This window comes from Mirounga leonina, unplaced genomic scaffold, assembly GCF_011800145.1.
Source record: "Mirounga leonina isolate KUSES-001 unplaced genomic scaffold, KU_Mleo_1.0 Mir_171, whole genome shotgun sequence".
NCBI classification, from domain to species: domain Eukaryota; kingdom Metazoa; phylum Chordata; class Mammalia; order Carnivora; family Phocidae; genus Mirounga; species Mirounga leonina.
The window spans coordinates 17,323,286-17,347,448 of record NW_023270436.1 but is presented as its reverse complement, the minus strand read 5'-3'; the positions used below and the strand labels follow the sequence as shown (position 1 = coordinate 17,347,448).

General features: G+C 56.0%; 2 protein-coding genes across 2 annotated transcripts in view; one reads left to right on the top strand and one right to left on the bottom strand.

Annotated features, from left to right (window-relative positions):
* Positions 1-24,163, top strand: part of MYO1H (myosin IH) — a 138,746-nt gene that overhangs the window by 4,854 nt on the left and 109,729 nt on the right. The window lies entirely within an intron of this gene.
* Positions 264-22,515, bottom strand: FOXN4 (forkhead box N4). The gene is made up of 9 exons (XM_035017192.1): positions 22,430-22,515; positions 8,159-8,304; positions 6,067-6,191; positions 5,854-5,964; positions 5,416-5,543; positions 4,693-4,789; positions 3,466-3,673; positions 1,572-1,955; positions 264-523 (listed from the first exon to the last, which is right to left on the bottom strand). Exons 1-9 carry the CDS (start codon positions 22,513-22,515, stop codon positions 264-266), a joined length of 1,545 nt encoding a protein of 514 aa, XP_034873083.1.

Below are 24,163 nucleotides of genomic sequence, written 5' to 3'. Positions count from 1 at the left end.
GGGAGCCTGGCGGGGATGCAGGCCGGAGAAATCTTGTTCTCAGATGTCACTCTCTGGGAGGAGCATTGGGGTCGGGGGAAGCTGGCGCGCCTGTCCACTCTCCTCTGTCCTTCTGACTTGGGGAGGCCCCAAAAGACCTCCTGTGGAGGTATGAGGGGGCCAGGGGCGCCGACAGGGTGTAAGAGGCCTTGCTTCCAGGTACACCAGGCTCCAGGAGCTCTCTGCCGGGCCCAGGGGCTGGGGGGGCAGGTGAGGCCGTCACCTCAAAGCAGGGCTATGGGCTTGTTCCCTGGGGCGCCCAGGTACTGGGAGGAGGAGGTGGTGGCTGCCGCGGCCACACTGTCTGGGGTCGAGTACGTGGCATAGAGACCTGTCACCTGCAAGTCTGGGAAGGACTGGTCGCTGCTGCCGGAGATGGGGGTCAGGCCCGAGGCCCCCAGCTCACAGCCAAGGGGCGAGTCTCCAAAGGTCCCCAGGGTGTCCAGGCTGAAGCCCCCATCCTTCATCTCCTCCCAGAGGTTCCCTTTCAAAGACAAAGGCATTTGGGTGAGCCGGCTTCATGACAAACAGACCTGAGTTCGAGTCCCGCCTTAAGGAAGAAGCAAAGACCGTGCGCGGGGTTCAAAGTCGGGGATTGCAGGGGAGGGGGCATGGAGAAGCCAAGTTCCAGCCCCGGCCCTCCCTTTCCCACTGGGCATCCCAGGGAATGTCACTTCTGTCCCAGAGCCTCGGGCTCCTGGGGATGAAATGGAGATGATCAGAGACCTCCCGAGGCTTCAACAGGGGGATGTGTGGAAAGCAGGGACTCTCCCTCAGGGGTCCCATCACGGCCCAGCCAGGGGACAAGACAGCGATTTCCCTACACAATAATCCAGCGGGACAGGCGGGGAGGGCCGAATATACCCACTTCACGGCTGTAAATAACTCCCTCGCAAGCTAACTCACAAACCTGCTAACCAGGCCATTCCCTCTCTAGACACGGAACTCCCAGAGGGCAGGGAGGAGTGCTCAGCCCTTGGCTGGCTCTCAGGAGGTGCGCCCGTGTCGTGAGCGGACGAATCACGAGACCCTTGTCCTTGCATTCATTCATTCAGCTCCTTTGTGTCAAGCGTGACCGAGTGGCAGGCAGTGGGTCAGAGCGTGACCCGGCCTGAGCTTGGCACACGCACGCTGAAGCAGTTACTGAGTAAAAGCTGGGAGTCAGACACACCCGGGGCTCTGCCACTTACTGGCCGGGTGACCTCGGGCCAGTGACCTCACCTCTGTGTCTCATCTCCTCGGTGGCAGAATGGGGACAGGAAATGGCAGCGGCCTCCCAGGACCGTTGCAGGGATGGGGTGATGGTTAGGAAGTGCTTGGCATGAGTCCCGGTATACAGTAAGCACTCAGGAAACGCTCACTGGAATTCACCAGCATGAGGCGCTTGGGAAGTACTTGTCCAGGGAATGAGCTGAGGGGTAAATGCCGACAGGCCTCCTCTCCCTTGCCCTCCCCCATCCTTCTGGCCCTCCAGCCCCCACCCCCCCACCATCCCCTTCTGTCCCGCCCCACCCCCGTTCCTGCAGCCTCACCCTGCAGGGCAAAGTCCATGATGCTGGGGTCCAGGGCGTCCACCTCGGTGCTCATGTCGGTGCTGATGTTGATGAAGTCCACGGGGGCCCTTCCCAGGGCAGGGTGGGGCAGGGGGCTAGGGCTCAGTTCCGGCAGGGCGTGCAGGGGTGGGGTCTGGGCCGGGGCGGGAGAGTCTGGGGCCAAATGTGCCTGGGGCTGGACCTGGTGGTGCAGGGGGACTGACTGCAAGGACAGGGTCATCAGGGGCTGGGGTGGGAGCTGGGAGACAGCCAGGCAGCCATGCGCCATGGCCACTGTGGCAGCATGAGTCAGCACGGTGGTCTCGGAGTTCCCAGGCCTCCTGCAGCTTTCTGGTCGGTCCGAGATCAGCTTGTCCAGCTCCTCTGCAGGCAAGGGAAAGGTCCCTCAGAAGCCACCCTGCGGTTCCCAGGCCCCAGGGTTAGCATGCCTGTAACCCCAGCAATCCCCTTGGACTCTCTGAACCTTGGTCTCTTCATCTATGAGAGAGCACTGTACATTCTGCACAGTGTTGTTGGGGACATGTAATGAAATCACAGATTGCATAGGGTCTTTGAGGAATGAGGGAGCCTCCCATGATAACAGCGGCTCCTCTCTTTGGGACAATGCTATAGCTCTAGGACGTCCCTTGAAGCTAACAGCCTTGCAAGAGGAGGTTAAGGCAGAGAATACAAGTCCAACAACATCAGGACAAAATTTATGAACACACAAGGGGTCCTAGCCACTCCCTGCTACTAAAGAGACATTAAGAAGTGTTACTGTGGGTTAAAAGTCAGATCCTCCTTAATGCTCTTGGTTACAAACAAGACAAGTGATCACTCTGAAATTATTCTTGGTTGTTGGCTTGCGTCTCCTTGAATGTAACACCAATTTGAGACTGGACCACTAGGGTCCCAGGACCTTTTTAGGGTGGTACCCATTTAGGCTGGCCCACTTAGGGGTGCCTGGGTGGCTCAGTTGGTTAAATGGCTGCCTTCGGCTCAGGTCATGATCCCAGAGTCCCGGGATTGAGCCCCGCATCGGGCTCCGCGCTCCGCGGAGTCTGCTTCTCCCTCTGCCCCTCCACGCTGCTCATGCTCTCTCTCTCTCTCTCTCAAATAAATAAAATCTTAAAAAAGAAAGAAAGAAAGAATTTTGGGACAAAAAACTTGGTTTATAAACCTTTTGTTGAAATCTTTGATATTTTCAGCATACGTTGCCAGAAGTAAAATAACTCAACCAAAAAAATGGGGAGTGGTTTGCAGGGCCTTTAGATATTACTTTGCCCTGGAAAAGTTTAACTGAGATTCCCACCAATCATATATGAAGGTGCCTGTTTCTCTGCATCTTAGCCCATACTAGGTGTTATTATTTTATTCTTTTATTGTTTTTTTTTTAAAGATTTTATTTATTTATTTGAGAGAGAGAGAATGAGAGAGAGCAAGCTCATGAGAGGGGGGAGGGTCAGAGGGAGAAGCAGACTCCCTGCCGAGCAGGGAGCCTGATGCGGGACTCGATCCCGGGACTCCAGGATCATGACCTGAGCCGAAGGCAGTCGCCTAACCAACTGAGCCACCCAGGCACCCTTCTTTTATTGTTTTAAAACTCGGTGCCAGGGCGGCAGGCACGGTGAGAAAGCGATGTCCTCCTTGGTCGTTTAGTCTGGCATTTCTCTGTGAGAACCTAGGGGCTGCTTAGGGAGACTGAAGAGTTTTCCACAGGCCTCTGACCAGGCCCCTCAGCGGACCTGCCCCAGGGAAGGCATAGTTCCTGGGAGGGGAGGAGGAAAGTTCACCAGGCGCCCGTGTCCCCACCAGCGAGGCCGGGACCCGTGGCTGGACCGGACGCAGGCGGGGACGTATGGTGCGGGTGGCGGAGGGGGAGTCTAGGCCTCACCAGGGTTGGCCATGCTCCGGTGGATGGCGGCAAGGTCCTTTCTCTTCCACTTGTACATCTCCTCCTCCATCTTGTCGATGCGGGCCAGGTTCAGGGCCCACAGGCAGCCCTTGCGGGAGGAGCCGCTCATCTTGTTCTCCACCTTCTCGAAACACTTGTTCAGGGACAGGTTGTGTCGCACTGAGTTCTTCCAGCCATCAGGAGCCGTCTGTGGGGACAGACGTGGACACGCAGGAGACCCCCTGAGACCTCCCCGTAAGCCCTCCCTCTCCGGGGGCATCTCAGACACAGGCCTCAAGGGGCAAGGGCACGACGGCGGCAGGGTGAAGTGACGGTCTGATGGCCAGCCTTGAGTTGGGAAGACAAGAGAGACTGGTGGGGATTGTGGCCCACCGGAGGGCCCGCGCCCTGTTAAAGGGGCAACCCCACGTCAGCTCCAGCCAACAGTTGCTACGTGAGAACAGGCTCAGGGATGCCGAACTGTCCCCTCTGTCTCTACTCCTCAGGAAGCAAGCAAGAGAGGGGATGCTAACACGCGGGTAACTGGCCAAGGGTATTCAAAGCCGATCGTGTTTAAATGCTCACACGTTATTGTTAGGTAGCCAGATACTACAGTGCGCCTCACATTCTATCCCTGGCCCCCCGCACACGCACATACCACTGTCTGCAGTATTTCTGCTAAGGACACTGACCACGTCAGGGACCCTGCAGCTTGGTACCCTCTGACCACCTGCTCCTTATTTTGCTTTGATGCCAAGAAAAATCACGTTACTGATAGCCAACCACGCGACAGGAGCTGCCAAGACCCTTTGCACGCAGAGCCCTCACTCACCTGGCCAGCTGGGTATCATTCTCCCCATCTTACAGATGAGCAAACCGAGGCTCAGAGAGGCAACAGCTCTTGCCACGTCTGTGTTCTGCATCAGTATGTTTTAGGGAGTCTGTGCGGAGTCACTAGGCTGGCCCCACCACCCTCTGCTCCCCCCCGCCACCGCCCCGATGCCTGGTGAGTTCCTTCTCTGGGCAGAGTCTAGCTCCAATGCCCCCTCCTCCTTCTGGCCTTCTTTGGCCATGTCTGTGTGAATGCACAGATACAGGGGTCTATGGACATCACTGGGGACCTGAGACAGTGACCCAGTTTGGCCTGGGGCCAGTCCCGGGTACTGGTGGTGTGAGGGAGAGGCCGGAGCAGCTCTAGCATCCCTCCCCCGGGCTGGGGCCCCTCACCTTGAAGTAGGGGAAGTGCTCCTTCATGAAGCTGTAGATCTCACTCACAGGCAGGCTGCCTGTCTTGCTGTTCTTCAGGGCCATGGCGATCAGACAACTGGAGGTGAAGGGTGGGGCAGGCCAGATGTAAAGGTCTCAGGCTGACAGCCCAAGGTCTCCTCTGCCAGGAAGTCTGCCCTGCTTGACCCCACCGTACCAGCCCTTCCATACTCAAACTCAAAAGGTACCAAGCTCTGGTACCTTTTCATGGCCCTTCATCTTGCCCACCCCTTGCCCTTCTCCTTGACCCTGAGCTCAGACAGTAGTACCAGTTCGAGAAAACTCTTTTCCTCTCTTTATCCCTTCCTCATAGTTAATGTCTATGGGCCTTTAGACTTTAACTAGGCTGCTTACCGCCACCCCCCAATCTTATGGGGTACACAATGTTATTACGTTGATGACTTTTTACATCAGAGGGAACTGAGGCTCAGAGAGGCTAAGCCACTTCCCCAAGGCCACGCAGTTCGTGAGTGACAGAATGGAGCATCGGGCTCAGGGTCTGGAGTGGGTTCTCCACCCTGGGGACTGACCGAGCACATGATGTCATTCCTAGAGCTCATCCCACCTGGGGGCTCCCCACTCGCCAAAAGCTCCCCCCGTCTGCAAGTCTGAGCTGTCCTAAAGGCAGCCCTCGCCCCTCTCCTCCCCGAGGCTCCCACGGCCCCGGCCCACCCTGGACCTCACCTGTATGAGTAGATGGGCTTGGGGTAGTGTTTGGGGTGCAGTTCCTGAGATGAATGGACAGCCACGCGGGGCTGGGGGTAGGGAGGCCGTGCTCCAAATGGGGAGCTGTACAGGCCCATGGGAGGGCACTTCCCACAGGCGGGGCAGAGAGAGAAGGTGAGAGAGAGCATAAGCCACTCACAGGAACCCCCCCCCCCCCAGGCTCGCTTTTCAGGAGACGCTGTTTAGCAAGATGTGAAGTTGCCGGCCTCAGGAGACAATCCTGTCTCTGCTCCCTGCGGGGGATTTAGGGAACCCAGTGAACGACTCTATGACATGGTCATGGGGAATGCTATCCCCATGTTGCAGGGGAGTAAACTGAGGCTCAGCGAGATCCCTGGCCAGCCCAATGCAGGGATGTGTGTCTCCAAGTCCAGGGCCCCTCCAAGCCCCCCGTACCTGCTGGGTGCCTGGGGGGGGCGGTAACTGTGTTTGGGAGGCAGGTGAGTAGAGCTGTGGGGCATCCTGCAGGCCGGATGAGGGCTGGCCCCCCACAGGGATCTGGTTCATCTGCAGGGGCCGCAAGAGGAGGCAGAGGTCAGGGTGAAGGTGGGGCACCCCAGCCCTGGAGGACCCCCGCTCCAGCTCCCTGAGCCATGCTGTGGCGCTTACCCTGGTTCCGTGATTGGCGATGGGGCCCAGACCTAGCATGACTGGGGGGACCATGCCAGCCGGGCCGTGGAGCAGGGCACCTGGGGTGGCTCCCACGTGCAGGTCAGCTGCCCTGGCCAAGGCACCTGCAAAAGGGAAGCATAGAGATGCCGCCGGGCTGGAGGAACGGGGTCTGCTGGCAGAGCAGCTCCGGCCCTGGACACCGCCAGAGGACGGAGCCTGCCCCAAGCCTTGGGGCCAGGTGCATAGCAGGTGCTTGGCCAATCACCGCCCTGGAGTGTAGTGCTGAACCGTGGCTTCCTACCAGCTGTGTGGCCGGGCGCCAGCCTCAGTTTCCCCATCTGTACAGTGGAGCTACCGAGGTCACTTATGTACGAAGCTGTAGTGGGGGTTTAGATGCAGTAATGTCTATAAAGTGCTTATCACGTTGCTGGCTACAGGACAACATCGTGATAAATGAGTCAGTAACAAATAATAATGATAATGTCATTAATAGCTTGGTTCTCGTCCAAGCTATTAATGACATGAAGCTAAAACATCAATTCATTATTCAATTCTCCTCCTCGGAATCATGCCTTGGTTCCCCTGTGCCTCCTCTCCCCTCTGCCAAGCCCTGCCCCTCTGCTGGGGATGAGCTCAGTACTCACGCCTGCCTGCCAGCCACCCGTCCTAGGCCCGGGGCAGACATTGCTAATCTATCACAGATCCTCACTGAACCATTCTGCTTTGGGGCTACCTTCTAGATTAAACCAAGTTGACCTGCAAGATGATCCTGCCCTGGGGCCACCTCTTCCAGGAAGCCTTCGGGGCCCCTCAGCTCTCTTCTGAGTCCTGGCTGCCACTTGGGCTCATCCGTGGTGCTTTTTGGTCTGTCTGTCTTGCCCTCTCTTGGACCAGACCCTCAGCTCCCTGAGAACTAGGACCACATCTTATATGACTCAGGGCTCCAGACACCTCGCATAGAGACAGGAACACAGGAGGGGTGCGGCCGCACAGCGGAGAAGGGAGGGGCTTCCTTCTTTCACGCTTCCTGTCTGTTGCGTGCCATACAGCACCTACTGTGTGTCCAAGGTACTTTAGGCACTGAGTCTTTTCAACACCCCAGGAGGGCAGCTCTGCTATCCTTTCGTTGCACATAAGGAAATAGGTCAAAGAAGAAAGTACTTGCCCAAGGTCACAGAGCTGGAGGTTCTAGATCAGGGTTTGGTAAACTATGTCCAGCAAGCCAGATCCAGCCTGTGGGATGTTTTTGTAAATAAAGTTTTATTGGTACACAACTACGCCCATTCATTTACATTGTCTGGGGCTGGGCTTGCACCACAGGGACCATCCGGCCTACGGAGTCTAAATATTGACTACATGGCCCTTTACAGAAAGAGTTTGCTGACCCCTGCTATGGATGTTTTGGCCAAGAACAATTTGTTCAATGAAATAAATACTCCTAGACCCTAATTTTTCAACTATTGGTACTTTTAATGTCCTGTGATGATTGTTTTCAACCCTTTCTGTGTCTCTAAATATTCAGTCCACTTGCTGTGACTGCAACTGACTGCCGTTGATTGAGCACCTGTGTGCCAGGACCATCGGCACTCTCCATGCATCATCCCTCTGAAGGTCAGGGTTCCGTAGACTTCTTCAGTAAAGGGCCAGGTAGCAAATATCTGAGGCTTTCCCAGCCATATGGTTTCGGTCTTCTGGTTTTTTACAACCCTTGAAAAATGCAAAACCATTCTTAACACAAGGGCGATCCAAAAAACAGGCTGCAGGTTCCAGGCTGCCTTTGGCCCACGGGCCGTAGTTTGCCGACTGCTTTAGCTGTTCATGATGTAGAGGGAAGGGGCAGGGCTCTCTGTATTCTTCACTGAAACCTTAGCTTACACACAGCCTGGCACACGGTGGTGAGCAAATGAATGAACCACATCCCTCCGAGGAAGGTATCACATTTTACAGATGCAGAAACAGAGGCCCAGAGAGAGAGAGAGAGAGAGAGAGTGAGCGAGCTGGCCAATCACCCAGCTGGTGGGGGGCAGTGCTGGGTGTCGCCCCTCCCCTGCACCACCCTTGTGCCCCCCCACCCGGCCCCTGCGCCTACCTGGGTGTGGGTGCGGTGCACTGGGGCCACCCAGGTCCACACGGCCACTCGCCATCTGCTGCAGCCGCGGCACATCCACCGCTGTGAGCCACGACAGCGACTGCAGGTCCCCGGGAAGGTCATCATCGCTGCTGGTGGCCAGGAGCCTGCAGGGAGGGGCAGGAGCTCGGGCGGGGCGGGGAGCTCAGGTCGGCTCCTGGGGGGGCTCCACCCCCCCTCTGGAATCACTCCCTAGCCCCTCACCTCCCCAAGCTGCCCTCATCCGCCCGTCTCCTGGGCTGGGCATGGTCCCAGGATCCCCGCCTTTGGCAGCCAGATCACACATCCTCAAATCATTCCTTCTTTTACTACATCTTACCTTAGCCCCTACCTACCCCCACAATAATAAACACTAATGTTTGTTGAGCACTTACTACGTGCCAGACACCACATCAAATCCTTCACAGGTAGTAAGCCATTTAACACTCCTGGTCACCCCACAAGGCAAACGGTAGTAGTAGTAGTAGTATTCCCATTTTACAGATGGGGAAACTGAGGTGCGGGGCTCAGTGCTCAACAGGCACAGTCCTTTTTAATCCTGTTCAATCCCCGCAGCAGCCCTGAGAGGTAGGATACGCCCGTGTGCCCCTCTTACATTCGGGGAAACTGAGGCTCAGAGCGCTGAGCCATTTGCCCGAAGCCACACGTAACAGGAAGCGGTGGGGCCGGGACCCAGGCTCAGAGCCCGAACGAAGCCCGAGCTCTTCATGCCCCCAGGCAGCCCCCGGAGACCTCCTGTTGGACCCACGCCCACCACTCAACAGACTCAGGAGCAAAACCATCACTCTCCACAGAAGGAGAAAGGCTGCCCACTGAGGATGGCAGGCAGGTCCCCCGGTGCGGGGTATGCAGGCCTCCCCAGCACCCCTAAAGTCGTGCTTGCCACACGGCTCCAAGGGCACCGGGCCCCCAGCCCCGGCAGCATGTCGTCCACGGCATAAGCTGGCTGCAAACTGGCCCAGAGCCCACGCCAGACCCACCACGCCTGCCTCCCCCCGCCCCCCCCGCCCCAGCCCTGCAGGCCGGGATCTCTCTGGTGTCTGGCCCAGAGGCCCACAGTCCACATTCTGAGAGCCCCGGTTTCAGAGTAAGCGTCTCAGGGCTTCCTGGAAAGGGGGAGAGAGAAAGCAGCGCAGCCTCTGGCTTTGTCACGCGTGGGGCAGGGGACCCCACCGTGGGGCATCGGCTCTGCCACCCCCGGGCCCGCCCCAGCTAGCGCTGTCTCCCCCCGCTCCCACCTCGCCCGTGCTCCCTCTCCTTCTGTTTTAGGGCCACAGTGGGTGTTGCCATGGCCACAGCTGCTCCTTGTTGCAGGGGCCTGGGCCCTCAGCCCAGCAGGCTGGCATCAGGTGACCGTCGGGCTGCCCCGGCCATTGGCTGCCTTGTAGGAAAACAGGGCCTGGAAACGATTTGAAAACCCGGCCGGCCGTGTCAGCAGCAGCAGTTGGCCTAGCTGCTGTCCCCCGGCGGCCCATTGTGCGACAAACGACTGTTGCCCCCGTGGCACGTGGCCCCCATTGTCCTGGGGTCTCCTTGCCATTGTTGTTGCCCTCCCCCCACGCCCGGCTGCCCCTCCTGCAGCCTGCTCGTAACTCATCTGGCGGGTGACAGCCACGGCCCAGGCCTGGGCGATGCCATCTGTCCCCTCGGGCCGTGGAGACCATGGGGTGAGGCCAAGGGGCAGGGCCTGGTGCACCGCCCACTGCACGGGGGGGTGGGAGGGGTGTCTGGCCAGTCCCCACCCACCCCACGACTCGCCGACCTCCCAGAGTCTGGTGGTGCGAACCCTGCTCCCTCTCCCCTACCTGCCATAGCTCCTCGTTGCCCCCGCTGCTCTGTCTGGCACTGGGGCAGCAGGGGGGAACGGAGGTGAGCCGCTGCTGTCAGGTTTCTGAAGCCGGGGCCCCACCAAAGCCCCCAGAATGGTGCTGGGGGGCTCGTAAACAGACCGGCTTTCTGGGTGCGAGCAGGGTCTCTGGCGGCCAGTGACTCTGACAGATCGTCCCCAGGGTGGTTAAGAGCTTGGGCTCTGGCGTCTAATCCTAGTCTCCACTTACCTGTGTGCCAGGGCCACTGACTTGTCCTCTCTGAGCCTCAATTTTTCATCTGTAAAATAGGGTTAATAACACTTCCTCTCTCCTAGGGGGTCGTGGGGATTCAGCAGGTGGTCGCATGTAAAGCCCTTGGAACAGTGTCTGACTCAGTTGCCGTTAATATTCATACCAACGTTAATGTTAATATTAGCCAGGTCCCCAGAGGACTGGAAGGCCATGGAAGCTTTGGGCGCTGTGGTCTCACGGACCCACCTCTATCGCTGCAGCCACTAGACGCTCCCATTTATTGAGCACTTCCTGTATGCTCTCTCCCCATTTTACAGACAGAGACACTGAGACCCCGAGCAGTCGCTTAAATGCCCGCAGCCCGTTTCCCCACGAAGGGAGGGTCGCAGAAGGTTAACGATGCCGCTGAGCACATAGAAGGGCAGAGTAAATGGTGCTATTCTGATTGTGCTTCTATGGGTTTTTGTCCTGCTCTTTGTGTGCCCCCTCCTGGTTCCCCATTCCTTTGCCTTCACCGCCCCCTCCCCCCCACCACCTGTAAGGAGCTCAAGCAGCCTACTGTGGCCACCCAGTGTCCATTCCATGCCCCCCTCTCCGGGACACCCAAGCACGATCCCACCGCCATGCCTTAGCAATTCCCCCTGCTAGGAATGCCCCCCTTTTGCTTCCTCCCCACCCCACCCCCGCCCCCAAACGGTGCCCATCCCTGGAGGCTCACTGCAAATTGTCTTCTGTCCTCTTACTGCCAAAGTGCCTTCAGACATCATCTGACCCCACCCCTCATTTGACCCACAGGCAAACTGAGGTTAGGAGGGAAGCACTTTGCTTCCAATTCACAGTCCAGAGCAAGACCAGGGCTAGGGCTCCGGGCTGCCCGTGTGGGCTCATTCCAGCCCAGGAATGGCTTCTCCTCCAAGAAGTCTTTGTCACCCTGAACCCAATTCAGGGACCTCCCTGCATCCTAGCTTCTCCCTACACCTTGCCAGGGGTAGTGAGTTCACATCCCCTACCCCGCCTGTTGGATCGCTGAGGGCTGTGAGCCCTGTATCATCCTGTGTCCCTGCACACAATGGTGCTACTTAAATGTCTGCTTGGCTGGTTGAAATAAGCTGACCCCAGGCCACCAACCCAAAGAATGGTGTGACAATGGCTGTCACATCCAGAATTTGTAGCACTCACAGCACCAGCCTCTGCCTCCCTGAGGGCTTGCAACAGCCTCCGGACGGGGCAGGGAGCAGGCAGCCCCACTTTACAGATGGGGAAGCTGAGGCCAGGCAGGACTCGAACCCAGGCTGTTCCTGGGGCAGGACAGGCAGAGAATTAGATGGCCCCTGGGGGCAATGTCCCCACTGCCTCCATCATCCCAGGGCTTTCAAGGGCATATCAGCATCGCCCAGGACCGGGTTCGAATGCAGAGTTCAAGACCCAGCCCAGAGCCTGGGGTCCCGCCCTTGAGCTGTGGGGCCGGGAAGCTGTATCTTAGCACCTCTCAGCAAAGCTCCGGGGGACACCAAGGTGGACTCTTGGGCACAGTGCAAGCTTTGACTGGATGAATCTGGATTCAAGTCCTGGTGACCCCTGGCTGTGAGACCTCAGACAAGTCACGTCTGGCCTCCATTTTTCTCATCTGGAAAATGGGAGAATAACTGTCTGTCTCTCCCTGGGTTGTTTTGAGGAGCCCATGGGCCAGTGTGTATTCAACTCTGAACATAGGCCTGGCCCCGCCGGCCCTGCTGTTCTCCTGCCATGGATGTGGACACCCCGAAGCTCTGTGGTGGGGGTCTGCTGGCCCTAAAGCCTGGCTCACATCCTGCTGCCTCATCACCCGGCATTCAGGTACCTCTACCCTGTGTGTCACAGGAACTGGGAGGCAATGCGCTAGGCCCTAAATGGGTCCCATCCCCATTACCCGGCCTGGGTCCTTAACCATCCATGTCCACTTCTCTCCCCTCCTCCGCTCCCTGCAGAGGCGTGTCAGCCCGGGCCTCTGTCCATGGTGCCGTGTAAAGCAGCCCCACCACCTGTCCTTCCCCAAGGCCTAGAGTTCCCTCATTAAAGCTGCCCCCGTGTGCCCCATTCTTGCTCTCTCCTAGTGCTTCCTTGTAAATGGCGTAAACCACAGGGTCCTCAGCAATTGCGACCTGAGAAAGACTTCTTGGTTTAGGAACCGCTCTGGCTTCCCAGCCATAGGCCCTCGGAAGGGTGCTTAATCCCCAGCCTCAGTTGTCCCACCTGTCAGATGGGTACAAGGGATAATGATAGCAGCAATTCCTTGTAGCCGCCCCCAGAGCCGGCATGGTGGTGTGAAGGTGACGGGGCTTTTTGGAACAGTTGCCATCTGCGAGGGTCTGAGATTCCTCCCTGGGGTGTGTGTATGTGTGACCCCATATCAGTCTCTTGAGTGGGTTTCCCCTCGGCCGGGAGAGGACAGGACATTTGCAATGCAAAGGAAAAGGCAAAATCCAGCCCCACTGTCCTGGGGTCTCCCAAGACCCCTCCTGCTCACTCTCTCGAGGTCTGTCTTTTCAGTCTCTGGGTGAGGAGGTATCTCCAGGGAGCACGGGGGCTGAACCCACCAGCTCTCAGTGACCCCCCAGTTCTGGCAGGGAGGAAGCCAGGACCAGGGCTGAGTCCACGGCTGGGGCAGGTTCCCCCGGAAGAACCTGATGCTGAAGCAGGGAACCTTATACCCCCTGAGGGAGGAGCTGTACCCCCAGAGCCCAGTACAGGGCCGGGCACACAGCAGGTGCTCAATAAGTCCTCACGGCTCAGACAAATGAACAAACAGACCCAGCCTTCCAGACGCCCCTGCTCCCACCCCCGCCAAGGCCAGGCAGGGGTGAAAGGCCCAGCTTAATTTTATTTAATTTTACAAAAGCCTGTGGACATGGCTTGGGGTGGGTGAGTCCCTGCTGTGTGCCCAGCCTGATCAGGCAGGTGTGGTTACCATTACCACCTCCCATTTACCAGATGGGGACACTGAGGCCAGGGGCAACAGGCTTGTCTAGGGTCCCCCAGCCAGAGACTGGGCTGGTTAGAGCCCCACTGTCCTTTCTCCCTGGCCCACAAGGAAGGGTTGAAGAAATGGGCTCTGTGGATTCTAGAAAATTCTAGCACTGTGCTAGGCAATCAGAAGCCACATGTGGCTATTTAAATTTAAATTCACTAAAATTAAACAAGAGTATCAATTCAGTTTCTTCATCACACCAGCCATATTTCAAGTGCTCAATGGCCACACGTGGCCAGTGCCTGCCATGTTGGACAGCAAGGAATTGGAACGTTTCCATCACCACAGAAAGTCCTTACTAGGCAGTGATGGTCTGGAACATTCTTTTCAATCACGATGGAAAGATCGCTGGTGTTTCCACATTGCCTTAAAATTGGAAATTTGATTTAGGTTTGGAAATTTCAGGAGCTGATTTCATGGAATTTTTGTTTTAGTACATTTCATTATAAAAGACTCCCCCACTTTACCTCCCACCAGCGAGGAAGTTACAGGGAAGAGCTCTATAAAAATGGGAACCTGATACTAAGGTGGCTCACAAAGTAGTGAGCTCTCTGTCATGGGGGGCATTCAAGAAGGAGTCAAGGGATGATGGCCAGGCCCCTATTGGACAGAAGATGAGCCCAAGCAGCCTCCAAGTTCCCTTTGATGCCAAGACCCTCTAACTTATGGAAGAAGTCTGCAGGTAAACCCTCTGGTCACATTTCTAAAGTTCTATCATCTTGGGCAAGTGCCTCTTCCTCTCTAGGCCTCAGTTTCCCCATATGTAAAGCAGCAGTGGCAGAGTGGACAGTGGTTAGGAGCAGGCATGAACCCAAGGCGGGTGGACCAGGGCCTGAACATTCCTGGCTGTGTGATGGTCACCCGCTCTGGGCCTCAGTGTATAAAACGGGAACAATAAAGGCATCTACTGTAAAGTGACGGTCAAGAACATGATGCTAGTTCATTAGCATCAGATCAGATGAAACATCAAGTTTTCTGCTGAAAAATCAGGCTTAACTATTAGTTCAGGGGTCCCAAAGGTGACCCCTGACAGTGCATCCTTCTCAAATCAAGTGGGGGATTTGTCAGCAATAGGGTATCCTCATTAATGAGTGCAGAGCTTTGGGGGCAAAATGAAAATAAAAAGACCTATCTGGCACCCCAGAGTCCCCTTCTGAATTCAGCAGTTCCCCAACAGCTCCCCACCCCACATCCATCTTTTCCTTATGAGAAAACACACACACCCACACACACACACACTCCTGGGGGGTGTCGTCACCCCTGTTTATAGATAGAAGAGGTGAGGCCGAGCCAGGAGAATTTGCCTCCGCAGCCTCTGGCCAGTGGCCTCAGGTACCCGCCCCAGCACCTTTCCCTGGGCCTCAATTTCCCCATCTGGAACACCATGGGTTTGAGCCCCTTCCATCTTGGTGGGGCTGCCACTGGGACAGACACACAGCCTGCAGGGCCACTCGGGGTGGGGGACTGCAGAGGAAGTGGGGGGATGTGGGGGGGTGTGGTTAGACCCTGGTTAGGAGCCAGGTGGTACCCCGGGGAAATCAACGTCAGAAGAATAGTCTATCACCAGTATAATTATCTGCCAACCTTTTCCAAGTGCCTACTATGTGCTGATCATTCTGCATGTCTCATCTGTGTGCCCTTGTGAGTTTGCTCATCAGAAGTCCCCAGGCCCTCTGCAATGCCACACTCTGAGCCCATCCCAGCTAGGGACCTGGAGTCCTGCCTATGCACCCCCCCCCCCCCCCCCCCCCCCCGCCCGTTGCTTTCTCTGGGGCATTTCGAAGTAGTGGGGACAAGTGTGGGCTCTGGGGTCAGCCAGGCCTGGGTTTGAATCCCCCACAGCTACTTAGTAGCTCTGGGGACTGGTCTGCAGTAGTCTGCCTCTCTGGGCCTCAGTTTGCTCATCTGCACAATGGGGTACTACTGCACACAGGGTGTTTGCTGTAAGGACTGATGAGATGATGCGGGTGGGGTGCCCAGCCCATCTGCATGCATTGCATGGTGGCGGTGGGCATGATTATAAACATCTAAAGAGCACGCATTCAGCACACAGTGGGCTCCACGAGCAGAGTGACCGACACTCGTCAGCATCTGCTCCGTTCCATAAATATTTCCTGAACTCCTACTTGCCAGGCTGGGTGGCAAGCACACAAAAGTGCCTCTGTCCAAGGAGATAACTTTCTAAGTGATGTACGGATGCAAAGGATGGAGGATCTGTCCCCTAGCGTGCCTACCTTCCTGCCAGCCCTCTTTGGTCTGTACCTCCCTCAACTCTCAAAAGCCTGTGGGACGGCTCCTTAGCAAACCCATTTCCCAGATGGGATAGCTGAGGCTCAGAGAGGGGAAGGGATACCCCTCAGCCACACAGCATGTAAGCAAAAGAGCTGGGGCTTAAGCCACCCGCCCCGGAGCCTCTTTACTTGGTCTCTCTGCCAGTTTAGCTGAAATAAATCAAGCTGTGGGCAGGAAAGGTAAGCCAGTATCCTCATTTTTAGAAGGATCTGCTCGGTGCCTCTGTAGTGACGGGGCCACTGCTCAGGGGACGCTGTGGTGACCCCGGGCAAAGCGAGACACCGCTGGAATCCACGGCTGCCATCCTATATTAACCAGGGGACCAACCTGACAACATTAATTAACAACGTCCTTAATTAATCAGTCATGTCACTGGAGGGATGGGAGTTGAGCCAGGAGGGCAGGGCACTGCAGGGGTGAGCCCGGGGACACCTGGATTCTGGTCCTGGCTCTACTCCGGACAGAGATCCTTGTGCAGGTAGCTCAATGCCTGTGAGTCTGCGCTTCCTCCTGTGCAGAACAGAGGGGAACACAGGGCCTGCCTCTTGGTTCGGGGTAAACCACAGGAAGGGTGTGGAACAGCGTTTGGCTCAAGTGCTAGACAACTATTTGTGGAATGGATGAATTTAACACCTAGCAGTCAGAGTGACCTTTCGAAAGAGACATGAGAACATGGCCCTGTCCTTAAAACCCGTTAGGAGAGTAAAGGTCCAGCTCCTCACCGTGGTCTGGCCCTGGCCGTCTCCTACCCCTCCCCTCGTGCCCTCATCTGATCTGCTCTAGCCAACCTGTCTATCCTTGAGTTCCCCAAACATTCTAAGTGCTCTTTGCACATGCTGTTCCCTTGGCCCAGAATGCTAGTCCGTGCACTCATTCGCAGCTGGCTCCTCCTCATGCTTCTGGTCTCAGGCTAAATCTTCCCTCCTCTGAGACATCCGCCCTGGCTACCCACACCCCTGGCCGTCCTTTCTGTCTGTGTCTGCGTAACATGTAGCATTTTTCAAGGAGGTATTATTCATTTACATGTTTCCAGTCTTTCCACGCTAAGAGGGCAAGGACCGGGAGGCCCCGTATTTTGTTCAGCACAGCACCTGGCACCCTGTGGGCATTTATTATATCGTTTCTGGAGTAAGAGAAGGTGGAAAGATGCCCAAGCCCAGCCCCGCCCAGCCCCGCCCAGCCCCGCCCAACTACAACGTAATTTGCATTGCCCAATCTCTATCCATTTCCTGCCGGGCTTAGCCACACCCCCACCCCAGGAAACCCTCCCAGACCAGTCCAGCATCTCCCAATGTTTCCATTCCCTGGAATGATTAGAGCCATTAATGTCTACATAGCGTAGACACCTGAGATCACCCATTAATTTTACTCAGCCGTTGCCTACCCCCGCCTTCCAGACACTAAACTCGCAGAGGTCAGGGATGACTCTGTCTTACACCTGATTACAGACCCAGAGCTTTCAATCTTTGACAAATATTTGTCCACCCAAGGTGAGCTGGACCCCCGTGGCCATGGCCTGTTGTTGCTATAAAGGTAAAATTCCAGGTAGAGGTAAAAGCCCTTGCTAAGGAGCTTGGCAGCGCCTGCAGTAGGGCACCTGTCTGTGTGGATGGATTACAGTTTCTGCGGAGATTTTGGCTTACAGAGCTCAAGTCCAGAGCCCGCATTTAACTCTACTGCCTATGTTGGGGTTCCTTACAGTCGATAGAGTGTGCAGCGGAAGGAAACATCCCTTTGTGGCTCAAATCCCATTTCAACCCCTTTGTAACTATGTGACCTTGGGCAAATCTCTTCACCTCTCTGCCCCTCAATTTTCCCATCTATAAAATGGAATCATTCTCATAATCGTTTCCACCATGGAGGGCAGCTGTGAGGATAAGATCAAATAATGTATAAGAGACGGCCCAGCATACCTCAGGTGCTAAGACCACGTTCCTTCTTTCCCCTCCTCTGGCCTTGCATGGTCACTAGGACAGCAAAGACTGTCTTTGGGGAGTCAGATCACCATCCCAGCGGAGCAGAGCGCAGAGGCACATCCAGCCCTGGGACATCACTTCCGCTCTGATTACAAGGAGGTCTTACCTGCCTCCTGGAGATGCGGTTAGTTGGAAATTGTTACATTACCACAAACTGTTCCTGTTTCTAATCCAACCTTTACACGAAAGGAATTAAGCATTTCATGGCGGTGTTTATTTAGCTAACATAGCTTTTGTAATGTCTTTTGTAACCGTTTACAGGAAAAAGAAAACCAAATGCTGTTTAGCAAGCTCGGGAATTCCCAGTGGGGCCAAGAGTGAGCGTAGTATGAAATGATTTGATTAGGAGCATGGAAAAGAGAATCTTTCCTTTCTAGAACTTGGCTGGGACTTGGTGGGAGGGTTGGCGGGGGGGGGGGTTGTGTATGTGTGTGCACATGTTTCTTGGGGTGGAACCCAAGATCCCAAAGGAAGGCTGGACCCCCCAGGAAGGCTACCTCTCTTTTCCTTGCCTACAAGGTAGCCCGAGGAGCTTCTGGCCACCCGGAGGGAGAAGGGGTGTATGGATGTTGGGACCCTCACTGCCCCTGACAGATGGAGCCCCCACCCTCCCCCCTGCAAGGAGGTCACAACCGATGGGCAGAGCCACAATGATATGGGTGTGAAACCATCCGGCACACGCAGCTCAGTGGGGGCTTGAGAGGAAAAGCAGGTTGCATCTGCCCACCCTGGTCCCCACGGCAGGATTTTGTCATCACTTGAGCATAAACCTCCCTACGTTTCTGTGTACGTGTTATTTCTCACGTGATATTGAGCCAGCCAGCCATCTACCCAATGAACATTAAGTATCCATCCTATGCCTGGCATTGTGGTTCAGAGATGAGAAAACCACTGTCCAAAGAGAGGAAGGATTTTGCCCACATCTTAGAGGAGCGACATGGCTCTGGGAGAAGGTGAGGGTCCAAGGAGCCAGCAGTCTTCCTTCTTTCTCTGGGCTTTTTTTTTTTTTTTTAAGATTTTATTTATTTATTTGACAGAGAGACAGCGAGAGCAGGAACACAAGCAGGGGGAGTGGGAGAGGGAGAAGCAGGCTTCCTGCCAAGCAGGGAGCCCGATGTGGGACTCGATCCCAGGACCCTGGGATCATGACCTGAGCCGAAGGCAGACGCTTAACGACTGAGCCACCCAGGCGCCCTTTCTCTGGGCGTCTGTTGCCCAATCTGTAAAAGGAGGTGGCTGGGCCTGATCCCTAGGATAAGTTCCCAAAGTTGGACCAGGTGGTTGAAACCTGCTCTTCTGCCCTTTCCTGAATGTATGCCTTGGGACAGGTCATGATTCCAGGCCTCAGTCTCCTTGTCTGTGAATTGGGATAATGCCAGCACCTAATGTCACGGTTGTTACTATAAAGATCAAACAGGATGGTGCACCTCCTAAGGAGTTTCACGGGTTTCTGACACGCAGTAGGTGCTTAGTAACTCATTATTCTGCAGAACCTCGATGAGCGGACTTCCCTCCCAGCCCTGAGCCAAAGGGAAACCAGCTAACTCGCATCCAACGTGAGCTGTTGCTGTTGCCCACAGGGTCAGGGCTGCCCCTGGCCCTCGCCCCAGGCCCCGGCGTCACAGGCGGGGAGGCTGCCGCCAATTTGCTGTCTAGGCCCAGCCACTGACTCTCCCAGGGGGGCAGGGCAGCCTCCAGCTGCTGTCCCCTGCCCCCGCCCCCTCCCTCCCCACACACAGCCATTGAAAGCTAACGGCCAAAGGCGGCCCTTGGGGATGGAGGGCTGTGTGGAGGGCTGCATGGGGGCTGGAACCAGGCTGGACCAGCAGCCTGAGTGGTCCTTAGAGCCATTCCCTGGAGATATGAGAGAGGGAATGAGAAGCCCATAAACTTCTCCTAGGCTATTATTCAGGGAGAAAAATGGGAGTGGTTGGAAGGGGCCGGGAAGGCACTGCATGATCATCAAAGCTCCCTTCCATGAGAAAACACTCTATCCCAGGCCTGGCCCAACACCTTTTCTAGATCGAAGTGCAGAATCCTCCCAACGACCTGTGAACTTGGTTCTCTAGTTGCTCCGTTTCACAGATGAAGAAAGTGAGGCACAGAGAGGGACAGCGACTTGTCCAGGGTCACACAGCTGCAAAATGGTAGAGCAACTTATTCTGTTCCAGCCCTTGTGTTCTTCACCTGTGGGGCATGGTGCGGGGGGTTGGGAGTGGGGGTTGGTCATGATATCCTCTGGGTGGGACAGCCTCCGGTTCGAGTGCCACTTTACCCATAACTAGCTGTGTCATCCTGGAAAGCCAGTTAATCAGGTCGGGCCTTGGTTTCCTCGTCTGCGAACTGGGCACAGGAGGGCTACTCTCCTGGGGATGGTTGTGGCACAAGTAGTGAAGGCTTAAGAAACCACCAGCTGCAATTCTTCTTACTACTACTCTGCCTTCCGGGCGTGCTAGCTACAGAACACAAGAATGCCCCGGATCCAGGCAAACAGAAAAGGCAGGACGCCCCGGCAACCCTGGATCCGGGGCTGATGCCGGACTGCTTCTCCTTGCTCCATTGCCCCACCCCTGCCAGCTGGTCAGGGAACTGGGTAGGCACTGATGGTACCCCCCTCACTTCTACTGGTAAGCTTACTGCCTCCCCTGCCCTCTTTCTGGACAGGAACTGCTTGCTTGGTGCCCCCAGACAGTTTGTGAGCTGGGCTGGCCAAGACACAGGAGACTGAGACCCCAAGGCTTGGAGGGGGTGGGAGCCCCTGCTGGGCAGTACCTGGGAGAAGGTGAGGGTCCAAGGAACTCCAAAGACCCCCTCTCTCTCGCAGAAAGCTGGACTCGTTGATAGGAACTAAGTCGTAAGAACAAGAGCAACTACTGGTTCTGTGTCTCTTGCACTGTAAAATTGACTCAGTCCTTCTGGCAGCCACATGAGGGATGTGCCCTAATCGTGCTCCTTTGAAAGCCGAGGAAACTTGAGCAAAGACACGTGACTTGACCAAAGCTGGATTTTGAACTTGCACACGCATCCGACTCCAGAGCGGCTGCCCTTCTCACCCCGATTCCCTGACTCTGGTGCTTTTACGGTGTGCTTTAAGGCAACAATAAGGCTCTATGGCTCTGAGCTCTTCCAGGAGGGCCCCCGCAGGGAAGCTCTGGCGTCCCCCCCACCCCTGCCGGCTTCCAGCTGGGAGGACAGAGGGAGATCCACCCCCATACGTGGAGGGCCTTCTGGGTCCCAGGCACTTCCATAGATATTGCATTTAAAACCGGCGAGAGGTCGCTTTTATGATCCCGGCTGCACAAACAAATGGAGGTTCAGAAGTGAAATTGCCCAGGATCAAGCACCTGGCAAGCGGCCAAGTTGGAAATTGTTGTTTAATCTTTCTAATAACTCCATGCAGTGGGTACTATTTCTATTCCCATTTTATGAATGAGGAAACGCAGACCACTTCACACAGCTGGAAGAGCTGGCATCATAACTGATTTCACAGCCCAAGCTCCTAACACGCTTAGGATGCCCCCCAACTCTACCTGCCATTATTTAAACCCGTTTGGGGCTGGCAGGAAGCCCAGAGGTCCGTGGTTGTGTGATCTTGGTTAAAGATTTCATTTCACTGCTCCAAGCCCCAGGTCTTCACCTGTATGTACAGTGGAGGCTCATCAGAGCAGCCTCCCAAGCTGGGCATACAGTAGGCGCTCACAAGCTGCCGCATGCCTGGCACACATCTGCGGTCCCAGATCTGCACACGGCAAGCTCTCAGCAAATATCTGTTTGAATTTACGTCTCATTTGGATCTTGGAAGGCAGCCTCCAGGCCCACAGCCCCGAGGAAGCAACCTCCCTCTAATTGGGGGCTGCAGTCGGCCCCAGAAGGCACTGCTGTTGAGTTGCAGTGGCCCCCAGGAGGCCAGACAGCCAGCCCCTGGGTAAACAGGGCTGATCTGAGGTGACAGCCTGCTCTTCCCAGGCCAGCCCCTGGCCTGTCCCCACTCCATAATCTGGGCTGTGCCCCCTCAACCTATGGACATGATGCTTGCCTTGATGGGTGGGGCACTGGGAACCAGGTCAGGCCTCCAGGGCTCAAGGGAGAGCCGCTGGGAGAACTCCAGATCATTCCTTTTTCTCCTCCTCCTTCTCTTTGCTGTGTGACCATGGACAAGCCCCATCTCCCTTCTTAGCCTCAGTCTCCCCAATTGTAAAAGCAGGGGACTGGACTGGTTGACCCCCTGGAGGCCGTTCGAGCTCTGAGGTTTGAAGACAAAAAGGCAAAGGACTCTGCGGAGCTTCCCCCACCCATTTGCATCTCGCTTCATCCTGTCTCAAGAAATCATTTATTTTGGCCTCAGACTCCACCACATTTATTCCTCAAATACATGAGGCCCACGAGAGACCTTAATTCAAGAGCATCATTTACCGGACGATTAAATGAAGCCCAGAGAGGGCAAGGAACTTGCTGAAAATCATACAGCCAGGCTAAGAATTCCGGAGTTACCACTCACAACTTTTCCAGTATCCACTGAGGATGGAAGCCAATTCCTCCCACCACCACAACCCCCCCAAAGCTTTTGGGGGGCATTTCCTGGAGCCCTGTTAGGGCCACTGTAGGGAAAGCAATCCCCGCTATTGTCATCTTAACATTCACCAGGATGCCCCCGTTTCTTACCCAGGAGGGGATGTCCCTTGGAAGAGACAAAAGACTGGGCTTTGAGAGGTCCCATTGCCCCAGGCCACAAGCCCAGACATCCTCAGAGAGGCCAACTTTGAAATTGAGATCTCCCTCTCTCGGAAAATCACAGAATTTAATTGTAATGATAGTTCTTGGGCAGAAACCATAAACAGCACAGAAACACTTCACACAATTTAAAAATATATCATTTGTTATCTGAAGAGACCCTCACCTGTATTCCTGCGGAGAGGCGTGGTGATTTTGCCCTGAGTTTCGAATAATTCCTGACATCATGGATGAGATGTCACTTTCTATCATCTCCTTGGGGAAAAGGCAAGCAGAAAACAAAGCTCCCATCAGTGACGATGTGGACAGGGCAGAAACCCAGTTTTCCCACAATTCAGAAGGATGGAACTCAAACAACTAGAAGAACACTTAAAAAAAAAAAAAGTGGTACTAGAGGATTTCCTGGGCATCACAGGTCATTTTCCCAGGGCAATTCTACAGGAATTCAGAAGCAAAGGAAGAGAATGGAATGGAATTGCAGGTTCTTTCGAATTCGTGGGGGAAGGGCAGAGGAAGGCTCTAGAATCCAAATGTCAAGTCTTGGAAAATGTGGACTTGCAAAATAGGAATCAGAAAAAACAGATTCCCTTCCCAGCCTATTTTCAACCGCAGCTCAGTTGCGATCACTTTGAAAATAAAATTTTTTTTAAAAAAGGACAGCTTGATGTGTCATGGATGTCTCTCTGGGGAGCCAAATTCCCACTTGCAAAGGGAATAATCCCCTCAGGGCTCCCGCCCTGGAAATGCCTACAGAAATGCCACATGCCCTGGCTGGAAAACCAGTCCACCCCCCACCCGTACTCTCCACCCCCCGCCACACACAAACACAGCCTAAAAAGCAAAACAAAACAAAACTTCCCTAAGTTTCTCAAACTTCAACCCTGAAACGAACACAGAAACGCACCAAAAGACTCTCAGTTCCGCCCCAAAAGTCAGTGAGGGATTCCCGGGAAGGAGAAAAGGGGAGCAGAGAGAGGTAGCCCCCACGGCCCCTGCGCCCGGGTCTCCACCCGGGAAATGCAATGCAGGGCACTGACCCGGAGGACGGAGCAAAGCCGACCCTGCAAGGTGGTACCTGGAGCGGATCCTCGCCGGGGCCGCCGCCGCAGGCGCTCCTGGGGCGGGCGGGGGGTTCGGAGGGGGGCTCCCTCGCGCTCGCCCCTCGCGTTCCGCAATTTGGCCGCCGTCGCGGCTCGAACCGTTTTTAAATTTCCCTCTCTGGAGCTGTCCAGCTCAGAGCATGCGCAGTAGCCGTGCAGGGGGCTTTTTCCCCAAGGGTCAGTTACAGGGCAGGGTCAAGGGGATTGCAGCGGGTGTTTCCCAGCAGCCGCGAGCCTTGCACGCCCCGGGGCTCCGGGTAGGGTGGGATGGGGCGGGGCGCAGGGGTGGGGACACCCCTCCTCAAACTTTGCCAGCGGTGGCAGCGACTGCATGCCCGCGAGCATGCGTTGAGCAGCAGTGGGAGGGTGATTTAGGCCAAAAGAATTAAGTTGCAAAAGGATGTCGGGTGCATTAAAACTTGCAATCCTTCACTTCCCCGGGGGGAGGGGGGCTAAGGAGCTGGGGGGGCGGAGAGCTCTGCCGCGACCTCCCCTTTCCCCCGAAGGGGGACCGGCTCCGAGGCCGAGTCCCGGCCCCAGGTAGACGCGGATCCCGGCCACCTGTCCCTTTAAGAGAGTTGCGCCCGCGGGCTGGCGCGCGGCGGGCGGGGGCTGCGGGCGCGGGAGCGCTCGCGCCGGGCGCCTCCACCTGCCGGGGCCGCGCGGGGGGTGGCGGGCCGAGCGCGGGGGCTGTGGGCGTGGCGGTCGGTCCGGGTCTGCGTGCCGCGCCCCCCGCCCCCCCCGTCCTGCGTGGGGAGTGAGTCGGCCCGGAGCGCGCGCGGCCGGGCCCGGCGGAGGCG